At 33.2% G+C, this 12,048-nt stretch overlaps 1 protein-coding gene across 5 annotated transcripts in view; it reads left to right on the top strand.

Moving 5' to 3' along the window:
* sm (heterogeneous nuclear ribonucleoprotein L) overlaps positions 1–12,048 on the top strand; it is a 228,295-nt gene that overhangs the window by 182,194 nt on the left and 34,053 nt on the right. For all 5 annotated transcript variants that reach the window (XM_013323089.1, XM_013323088.1, XM_013323087.1 and 2 more), the window contains exon 4: positions 5,680–5,776. In XM_013323089.1, coding sequence (XP_013178543.1) covers positions 5,680–5,776 — 97 coding nt within the window. The remainder of the gene's footprint in view (positions 1–5,679; positions 5,777–12,048) is intronic.

Raw genomic sequence — 12,048 nt, 5'->3', positions numbered from 1 at the left:
ATTGATTGTGTAAACCTCTTAATAGAAATAGGGCGGCCAGTAGCTTTAAAGGTGTATATTTTTCAACGGATACGTTTTTGTGCTGTCCGTGTGATAGCGGGTGTTCATAAGCGATCTGGAATTTATAATCTGGATTATAGATAGATATAAAAATTAGACAAAAGAAAAAACAAAAGCTATTCTTCAATAATGTAATATAATTAACAAGTTATAGTTGCTTAAGCATCAATTTTGAACAGATATGTAGTGTAGGTGGGAAAATTATTTATTAGGTCTCCTAGTACCTAGTAGTTCTTTAAGAACTACATTTTACTAATATTATAAATGCGAATGTTTAGATGGATGGATGTTTGTTAAAAGATTAATTAGAACGGCTCCACGGATGTCGATAAAATTTGCATAAATGTAGAACATAATCTGGAAGAACACGTAGGTTACTTATTAAGATTTTTTTTTAATTCCCAGCGGACAGATTCGCTAGCGATAGCTTTTAAATATAAGTCATTAAGCCTTTAATTTATGCTGTTATATACTTTGAATATGACTGTAAAAAAATATGAACTTTTTTAATTTCATCAGCTCCCGCTGTTAGTGTCGCCCCAACCTTATCCGAGTAAGTTGAGTGCATACCATTAATAGTGAAAAGTAAATATATATAAATATACATGTTTCTGTGTTAATAAATGTTAGTGCCGCGTTTCAAGAGTGGATTGAAAATATAGTGCTATGTTTTACACTTTATATGTATTATATATATAATAGTAGATATCGCCCGCGACTCTGTCCGCGCGGAATTAAAAAAAACATCATTGGTAGTAGCCTATGTGTTCTTACAGACTATGTTCTACATCTATGCCAACTTCCATCGAGATCCATACAGCCTTTCTCGAGATATCTTTAAATAAACATCCATACAAACATTCGCATTTGTAATATTAGTAAGATTTATATCGATACTGAGTAGATTACACTTGTAGTGTAAAATATAAATGGAATACGAATGTTGAAAAAGATGTTTAAATATTGTCAGGTGGAGTGAACAGGGTCCTATATTATCTAACAATGTTTACAGCTTTGTGGTAGGTTCACTTTATAAAGAAACTCTTTCATATTTGGACTCTATTTAATCTTACTAATATTATAAATGCGAATGTTTGTATGGATGTTTATTTAAAGATATCTCGAGAACGGCTGTATGGATCTCGATGGAAGTCGGCATAGATGTAGAACATAGTCTGGAAGAACATATAGATTATTAATTAAGTTTAAATTTAATTCAGTGCCGACGGAATCGCGGGCAACAGCTAGTCCTAGTATGAAATTGTTAACTATAAGATGTTTTCATTACGTTAGATTTTTACTCGGTCATAAAACGGAGATTGCGTCCGTTCTGTAACGCAGCGGCAGTTAAACTGAGAGTTGTTTATTGTATCAGTGAAAGAAATGCCGATGGGTATAAATAAAATAAGCCGTAACACTTTATAGATGTATAATTCGTCTGGAATAATATCATAGTTATTGTATTAAATAAAACTAGTTGTAAAACAGTCTCAAAAAGTCTCCTTCTAACTGGAGTTGAATCGAGTAATCATAATAAAACACTGGTTATATCTTGGTACGAGTCAATTTTAATCAAATGCAATCGGCAGATCGATATATATAAGAAATTAATACCGCGATCTAGCGATACGGTCCGCCATCTATTGACATAATATTATAATTTAAATTGTCATAACATTTGACACTAGTAGATAACCTATAAAATACGTTATAAATTACTATATTACGTTAAACTAGCTGTCACCAGCGACTCTGTCCGCGAGGTGTTAAAAAAAACTTAATTAGTAGCCTATGTGTTCTTCCAGTGTTCTATATTTATGCCTAATTTCAGCGAGATCTATACAGCTGTTCTGGAGATACCTTCAAAGAAACATCCATTCAAACATTCGACTTTATATTATTTGTAAGATCATGAAAGCTATTTATAATTTATGTAGGCAAATTGTAAAAGTAACCGTGGGTTTCTGAGGCCAATTAAACGTTAGAATGACCTATTTTATAACTGTAGTAGATTGATGTTTAATATAAAAAAAGGTTGGTATATATTATATCATGTATAAGAAATCCAGACGCCGCTCTTCGGACTGTTCTGTCTAAACAAAACGTCCGCTGCAAAATCTGTATGATGTAGCGATTTGTTTTTGCTCTGGAAAAAAAATCTCGATGAGTTAATGCTTGCACGTGGCGATGACGGAATGAATGTTACACCGAAGCGTAACTTTATGATTTCTTGTGAATGAAATTCAATTTGAATTGGTTTTTTTAATTAATGAGTCAATGGCGATGGTATTCTTCGTCGTTACAGTCTTTTCAGACTGGTCGTCGTCATCAAGTATCAGTGACCCGCTTTACCAGGCACCGCTACTCCTCCCTAGTCGCTGCCTTTTTATTATATTGGTGTAGGGGGATATCTACAGCCGCTGTGATTTGGTCGGTCCACCTCATGGGCGATCTTCTTCGTGATCTGTTGCCCACAACTTTCCCCTGCACCACCAAGCTCTCGATGGACTCGTCATCACGTAAAAGAAAGGAAAAAAAATGAAGACCTTGCATAGACTTTGTACCAAATCATATAAGATGGATTAAAGTTACTAAGAACTATTTAAGATTAGATTTTGAATGTCAAATAAAACTTTGAAGATTTAGCACTGATTTATGTATAAAATAACCTTTGCACACCGAACGTTGAACTCAGCAACGAAGGAGCAATATAAATAGTAAAGTTTTATTACGTTACGGTGTGAACGTGGCCGACTGTTCGTACAAGGTCGGATCGTCGACCTGTGACGAACATTGCGCTATGATACATCGATACAATGGATCATGACTGAACTGGGAAACTCTAAAACAGAGGTTTCGTTCAGAAAAAGATTGGGAACTGGGCGAACTATGTACAGCTGGAGTCTGATGATCTGGGGCTGACTCGTAATTTTTCTGGCGGTTCTGTATGCAAGTAATATGTCCGTTAAAACGTGACCTTTTATAGTCTACTAGCTATCGCCCGCCACTTCGTTCGCGCGGAATTGAAAAGTAATTAGTAGCCTATGTGTTCTTCCAGACTATGTTCTACATCTATGCCAAATTTTACCAGGATCCGTACAGTCGTTTCGTCCATCTAATTCGAATTTATAAAATTAAATCCCAAAAAAAATATAAAAAAAAAAAAAGAATTTATAAAATTAGTAAAATATATTTTATGAATTATTTTGACGAATGGGATGTTATTCTGTTCATTTTTCCTCACGATGTCATAGACTTACAGTTTGTCGAAGTTGTTTTTATCTAGTTATTATTTTATTGACTAAAATGATTGTCGAGTTCTTAACTTTGCAATTCAGTGTACAAATGACGTGTAGAATTTCTTTGTTCTATTTAAACAGTAGGTCAGTGATTCGTGGTTGGATTTATTCGAAGGCGATTTGTCTCGTACTCGCCGCGGTGTGACGTTAATTGTAATTTATTGGCGTTAGCTTCTTGACGTCTTAGCTTCGGTACTAGGAATAAATTGGATATAGCGAGGAAGACTTGAACCATTTTGATTATCTCGAGATTAATTATTACACTATTTAATAATTTAAATGTAACCAATCTTACTTCATACTATTTTACTAATATTATAAATGCGAAGACTTAAATGGATGGATTTTTAAACTGATATAAACACGGCTAAACACTCACTCAGTGAGCGACGGGCCGCGTCCGCGAAATAATACCAGTACCACTCATCCTGATGAAGGGCCCCCGATGGGCTCGAAACTAGTCGGTGCCGCCACCGGACGAGTATACGTGAGTGTTTAGCCGTTTTTATATCAGTTTAGTATAATGTCTCACGAAAGTTTGAATTGGATGGATTTTTGTTTGAAGGTATCTCCGGAACAGCCCAATGGATTTTGTTGAAATTTGGCACAGATGATGAACATAGTTAGGAAGAACACATAGGATCCTTATTAAGTTTTTTTTTATTTCCGCGCGGACTGATTCGCGGACGACAGCTAGTCTTATAATAATAACAGAATCGTGTTGTTTAGAAGACATCCATTAAAACAATCTTTAGAGTTTGTTTATTTTATTATTGTAGAATGGTATAATAAGAAAATATCATCTAATGAAGTCAATATAAAAGTAAATTGTGTTGTAAAAATAAAGATATTTCTGTTTGCGACCGCAATTGACCGTGTAATGGTCAATTTTACTAACGCTGGGAGTCGTTAAATCTCAAGTTTTGGCTCGAGACGACAATTTGCGGAATGATATGGTAATGTTTGCGGTCACCTTTCCTTTACCAATTTGTAAATGTATTTTAATATATCGTAAATATTGGATTTTAAACACGTGTTCGATGATTAGATTGGGCAATGGCCCATAACTGGTACGTGTACCTTTCTTTTTGATATTGTCATTAACATTCTTGCTTACCTAATCTAAGAAGTACTTATTATTATTATTGGACAGTTAAAAACTCCGTAATATTATTTTGACATAGAAAAAAATTCTGAAATTGGATTTCATTTTGAAAATAAAACATTTTTGTATAAGTCTCGTGAAGCAAAACTTTTCCTGATGCTCACAGCATTTATATCGGAAAATATGAAAGGAAAATCTACCAGTAAATCTTACTAATAATATAAATTCGAATGGATAGATGGATGGATGGATGTTTGTTGTTAGTGGGGTCTACAGAATAGCTCAACTAATCTCGATGAAATTTGGCATGGATGTAGAACATAGCCTGGAAGAATACATGGCTACTAATTATGTTATTTTTTAATTCTGCGTGGACGGATGAGGGCAATTGTTGGTCGTAAAATAATAATTGTTTTGTTGTTTATTTTGTAGTCATTGTAATATAAAATTACTTTCTTATAAGTTTAAAAAAAACAAATGAAAATATAGACTTTTCCGTCTTTGCGACGAGGTTTCATTTTCCGGACCGTTGAATCTTTAGAACTTTTCATATGAGCCATTTATAAAAAACCTCATCCGAAGAACGTCTTCGTCTTTCACTTTTAATAAAGTTTTCTAAGATTTTTATAACTTACTAGCTGTTGCCCGCGATTTCGTTCGTGCGGGATTAAAAATAGAAAGTAACCGATTCTCGGAGCTACTGAATATGCGTATAAAATTTCATGAAAATCGGTCAAGTCGTTTCGGAGTATGGTAACTAACATTGTGACACGAGAGTTTTATATATATATATAATATATATTTCAATGGTTGTAAAGGTTAGTTAGTATAAGTATATTTTATGGAACAAAGATACCACTTTGATGTTTAAAAGAATAGAGTTAATAATCGACGCTGTTTTCATTTTTTTCTAATGAAAATTTTCTAAAGAATTTTTTTTAAATATGTAGAAATAATCTTAAGTAATTCAGTCTACAACTAATAATTAAAAAGAAATTGTTAAACTTTTGCTTACGTGTTTTTTTACTGAATTTGAAAATTTGATATTTTTTCAGTAATTTTTTCATTTGCAATAAAACTCCATTTTATATTATAAATGTTAACCAAATTATTATAAGATACTTTTGATAAAGATAATGTATTGTTTTCTTGATTTTATTTCGTGTGTATTGTTACCTTGTTGTTGCAATTTGAACCTTAACTCTATGGCTACAAGTTTGAAAGTATCGAGTCTGCGACACGCGCAAAGGAAGCTCTACACGGATGTGACATATACTCGGGTTGCTGTACACTCAAAATTGAATTCGCTAAGGTGAGTTTATTTTGTATTGTTAAATAGAAGCCTCGCCGTAGAATTCCACTGACGTGATCCTACTGTTGATACATATTGCCATCTCTTTCCACCTTATTGACAAAATAGAGATGACAATCTTACTTCTTACTAATATTATAAATGCGAATGTTTAGATGGATGTATGTTTGTTACAAGGTATCTCCTGAACAGCTGAACGAATCTTGCTGAAATTTGGTATAGATGTAGAACTAAACTATTCTGTAAGAATGCATAGGCTACTACGTTTTTTTATTAATTTCGCGCGAACGGAGTCGCGGGCGATAGCTAGTATGTAACAATACATGTGTCACAGCAGTGAAATTCTACGGTTAATAGTACAACTTTACTATTTAAACTATTATTGAAATAAAATTTTATTTTTGCTAAAGAAATGAACGACTGTTTATTTTATTAGTCTTAATGATTGCTTTTCTATCTTAATTAGCAGAAAAACAACGTTACTCCATTTATTTTTCTTAATAGGATTAATTAGATATTTGTATATTTATATGGAGTCATTAGAAATGGTACAACTTTGTTTATTTTTCACACTGGCTATCACCCGCGACATCGTTCGCGCTTTATTAAAATATTTTTTTACTAGTAGCATAAGTGTTCTTACAAACTGTGTTCTATGACGAGAGAAGAAGAGACAAATATCCATCCATTCAAACTTTCGCATTTATAATATTCGTAAGAAGTCAGATTTAACTAAGAGCGTCAGTAGCTTAGGGGTTAAAGCACTTGACTTGTAAGCTGCAGGTCCTGGGTTTGAATCACACCATTTAGCAATGTGTTTTTCGAATTACATATGTACATTTAACCGACGTTCTTACGGTGAAGGAAAACATCGTGATGCTGCACATATCTGAGAAGAAATTTAAGATTTGTGTGAAGTCAACCAAACCCGCGCTTGGCCATCGTGGTTGACTATGGCCTAATCACCCTTAACTAAGGATAGGCTCTGAGCTCCTCAGTGGGGATGAAGATGTAACTGGCTGATAATGTCATTTATTGCCTATAGAATTATTTCGTATAGTTTCAGTATTAATATGATGATAGAAACATGTATGTAATCAGTCTGTGATTACCTTATAAAAGTAATATTATTTACCTAAGATTCTAATTGGCATTGATGCTAGTTTGTGAACAGTACGATAGGCAACAAACAGGTACTTCATAGTAGTGTTTTAACTCGTGTTTTTAAAACGAATATAGTAGTAATACCGCACTGTCCACTACTCTACCGCAATGTTATACCCTCGTGTGTAAACTGCAAGTAACAATCTTCACTTGATGTCTTTCAATTTTCTTTCATTGAACTATAAGCTTTCACGTGTGGATTTAATATTTTTGTCCAGTAGAGGGCGTGCGCGTCTGTAGTGCTTTTATTTTCGTATTGCATTGCGATGACCTGATAATAAAAATGAGAAGGAAGAAGGGGTTCGTATAGGAATGGGAGATAGTCCACTCTTCTGTTCATTAAATGGCGATCCAACTTTCAACTTGATAGGGATGTCTTTAGGTCTTTGGTTTTTTAAATGAATTAATCCGCTTGCTCGTTTGTCAACTTTTAAGGTTTTTTTTTCTTCCAATTTAATTTTCTCTACTGTGAAATATAATATTAAATAAAGCCAGTGTTTTGTTGGCAGCACTTAGCGAGGCGTTAAGTTACAGATTGTTTTATAATACATCTTATGTAATTATTATATACATCTGACTCGAAGTTTGATATCTATGTAAAAGAAATCTGTTAAAATATATTCTTCCTCGTATTCTTGTCTTGATATGTTTTAACGGCTGTGTCGATCAGCTGCCTCCACGCCGTCCTGTCTTCTACTTGTCTCAGGGCAGTTGTGATATTGAATCCCAATATAGCCTGCACTTGATCTTAAAATATATAGCGCTTTATAAATTAAATACATGGTTTTGTGATTTTTTAATATTGTAACTCTTATACGAAAGTATATTGTCATCCCTTTCAGATATCTTCCGTCTCTTTTCCGTAGTTTCGGTAGAGTATGTTCCCTTCCATACTTTATTAATTGAGAAAAATGTGACATAGTTACGGCAGAGATCCACTTTTATGCGATCGTATTTTGTATAATTTGTTAATTCTGTAAAGCCGCGTAGCTTTATGCTTGTTAATTAAATTATTTTGTTACAAAAATGTATATTTTTTTCGATTTTTTTTTAATTACTTTTAACCTGAACATGTTTTGGTTAAAAGTTTTATTGTTTGCAGCGTGACTGGAGTGGTACGCTTTTTATTAGCTTATTTTAAATCCCTGTTTAAAATACATCGTCAACACTCTGGCATCTTTGACATAACTAAGATGCCAATGGGTTTAAAAGGATTTCAGTCTCAGAAACCAATTTAAATTAAGAAACTGAATTTACTGATGTAACAGTACACTGAAATTCAACGATATTGATATCTAAATTAGACAATTACATCAAAAATGCCCCTAAAAGATAACAATAATGTAACCCGCAATGTGAGACTCTACCGATAATTCCGGCAATTTAACTCTACCATTGCGATGGACATAATAAAGTGATATTCTCGGACATTCCGCCATTTCAAAAATTCCAACCTCAATTTACAAGCACTTTGTATTCCAGTTAGTTTTTTTTGCAAACTCGTTACAGCGAAAACTAGTAGGTTAACCATATGCAATTTAAAAAGTGGACGTTCCGTTTGTTGATACCAACGACTATTTACAATGTAATTAACACGTTAAACGCCAAAGTAGAAATAAAAAAATCACTATAAAAACTTTTTGCTGGAAATAAATACGTAATGTCGAATCTTCAAATATATCTTAGGATTCAATCATGCGTAAGAAGGGGGTAGACTCGGATATGACGGCTGATAGAGATGTATGGAGGAGTAGTACATGCTGTGCCGACCCTCGATAGGGATAAGGGCAGGTTGATGATTCAATCAGAAGCTGGGTTCCGCAGATATTATAAAAAACCTCATGACGACACAGGAGCCCTACGCGGCGCTTAAATGCTGGCAGGAATCCGGTCACCGGTGACGGGAGTGGCGTTCAACGTGTTAAGAAAGGATAATGGGTCGGAATGTGACCTAATGTAATTTAAATTCCCTAATCTTTGATCATAAACCCATCTGAATTATGCAGGAGTGCTTGTTTATATTCATTGAAAGCATCTATATCTTGAAGACTTCAAAAAAAATCGTCCAAAATAAAATTTGTTACCTAACTTGTTTATTTTTATATTATTACAGAGTAGGGTGCTTTTTTAAAATGTCAATAAATGCAACAATTATTCCTTGATATTTCGGGAAATATTAAATCCATAGTCACCCTACATTTTTGAGAGCAAAAAGCGTGCAACAGATAACACTTACAAGTGCCACTTCTGAAAATGCAACCATTTTACGAAATACATTGTTTATTTTACTCTTTTGTAAGCAATGAACGTGTTATTTTTTTTTTCAAATTAAAAATAAATGTTTGCGTCATGATTAAGAAGAGAGGGACAATTGAGACCACATAGAATTGAATACTACTGGAGATTTTTAGTGAAAATTCTTAGGACGTTAGAGGCTTGTGAAAAAAATTATAGAAAATATTTTTCAAGTATTTCTTTTTTTAGTGTGTGTTTATCATACTAGCTATTGTGTGAACAATGACAGGTGCTTGGATCGTTTGTCATTTGTTATTTATTGATATCGACCTCTTTGCTCGTACGTTGTCTATTTTTATCCAATCATTATTGTAGAGACGTGATTTTGTGAACAATGTGATGCCCTAAATTGATGCATTGTTGTAATAAATATCAAAAGTAACTAAATAAAAATGTTCAATCTTACTCATTAACTAATATTATAAATGCGAATGTTTAGATCAGTCTTTCCCAAAGTGTGCGATAACGCCCCCTTGTGGGCGCTGCAGGTCTCAAGTTGCGGTTTATACTTAAAGTTTCGTTTATAATTCTCTGTTAATATACATATATAGGTCACAATAATTAATTAATTTAATTTGAAGTTATAGTGGTTTTCAAATATGTGAAAATATGGGGGCGCTAAAAAAAGTATTTATTGTCCTAGTGGGCAGTATACAAAATAAGTTTGGAAACCACTGGTTTAGATGGATGTTTGTTTGAAGGTATCTTCAAACGGCTGAACAGATCTCGATGGAATTTGGCGTGTATATAGAACATAGTCTGGGGGAACACATAGGCTACTAATTTTTTTTAATTCCGTGCGGTCGGAGTCAAGGGCGACCGCTAGTAAAATTGTAAAGCTTTTCCATACTAATATTACAATAAGGAGAGATTTGTGTTTGTTTGTATTGAATAGGTTCTGAAACTATTGAACTGAGTTGAAAAATTAGTTCACTGTTGCGAAGTTACATTATTCTAGGGTGACGTAGATTATATTAATTACTAGATTTTTTAATTCCACGCTGATGAAGTCGGGGGCTAATGCTAGTTGGTGATAAAATTACTTGGTTCTAGTAAGTTTTTATATTTCGTTTCGAACACAAATATCTCACCGATGATCCTGATTTTTATAAATTCACAAAAAAATTAATTCCAACTAAAAAAAATCGTTATGTTTTTTTTTGATAAACACGTGTAAAGTCATAGTTGTTGTGTAAATGTATCGTATTTGTCGGTGCAAAAGTTATACATTGGCAACATAAATCATCCCCGCGTGCCCTGTTGAATTTAAGGAATTAAACGCGAAAACTTTTGACATGAGACAATTTCGTTGTGTTGAATATATTGTGTATAGATAAACCAATCGAGTCTAGAAGAATGTATTTAAAATTGAATGTTGTGTTTATTTTTTTATAGAGTATTAAAGAAATAATAAAATATAAACATTTGTGAAAATATCAGAATTGGAAATTTACGATAAAGTTCTTAGTTCTCAACTTTTTCAAAATAGCTCGAGATGATATAAAATAAATCTTGCATGCTTTAGTTTTCACTTTAAGTGTACAGGATAATTTATTTAAAACTTAAAAAAAATATAATTTCGTTTTTCTGAAGTCCTAATTATACCCAGTCACCCCGGAAGCGGCTAAACGCTTTCACGAGTACACTCTGGTCAAAAGGTTATATGCCATGGCCGGGTAAGGGGTTGATCAATTTTTGATATTCGTATATATAATGGATGTTTTATGTAAAGAGTAGGTTATGTATATTGATAATTTTTTTATAAGTTTATAGAGACGATTTGTTACGTGATTTATTTTGTTTTGTTAAGTCGACAATATAATCTGATTGTGGTTTTCAAAGTAAAAAATATCTGTTGGTTAGCTCGAACACATAGGTAGAAAAATAATTTGGAAATTCGTCCCCTAATTACAGCATATGTTTCATCCCTTAACCCTTAATTCGATGGTGTCCAGTGTGACGTATAACTAATTAAAAACAATCTACTGAACTAGTTTAGAGAAAATTACGTAAGTATGACTTTACTAAAAAAAAACATTTTTTTGCTACCAAAAATTTCATCAGATTAAGGGTTAATCATTACAGTCTTTTTCACAGTGGCTATTATTTAAAATTTTCATTAACTCTTTTGAAGGAAATTAAAAAATATATATATTCGTACTAATTTTATAAAAGTGAATGTTTGCATAGATGGGATGTTTATTTTTTACGTATATTAAAAACAAATGAACGGATCTCGAACTAATTTAGCACAGATGTAGAACATAGTCTGAAAGAACATAGCCTACTTGCTTAGTACTTTTTTAATTCCGTGTGGACAGAGACGCGAGCAAAACCTAGTGTAGTGTATACTCAAAAATGCCAGACTCCTTTGGGTAATCTTGAAATGTGAACTAACATTGTCTGTAATAGATACTCCATGTCTATGAACGTTAAATGGTGTGCGAAAGCATTTATTATTCCAAGTGAAGGTTCAGCTAATCTCTAGAGAAATCACCAACGAATTCTACGTCAACAATTTTTTTTGTAATACATCTTTAGGTTTGAAGATGTTCTTTGTTTAATGTCAATTTAAAGTTGTCATACAATCTATCTTGTTAAAGTAATTTATAAATGTAACCTGCATATCTGAGAAGAAATTCAATGATATGTGTGAAGTCTACCAACCCGCACTTGGCCAGTGTGATGGCCTAGTCACACCTAACTTAGAGTAGGCTCCGAGCCCCTCACTGGGGACCTATAGTGAGCTGATGATGATGATGAATAATATAAATGCGAAAGTTTAGATGGATGGATGTTTGTTAGAAGATATA

This window comes from Papilio xuthus, unplaced genomic scaffold (genome assembly GCF_000836235.2).
Source record: "Papilio xuthus unplaced genomic scaffold, Pxut_1.1 DF825783.1, whole genome shotgun sequence".
Lineage (NCBI taxonomy): Eukaryota > Metazoa > Arthropoda > Insecta > Lepidoptera > Papilionidae > Papilio > Papilio xuthus.
This window is presented reverse-complemented; position numbering and strand designations above follow the sequence as displayed.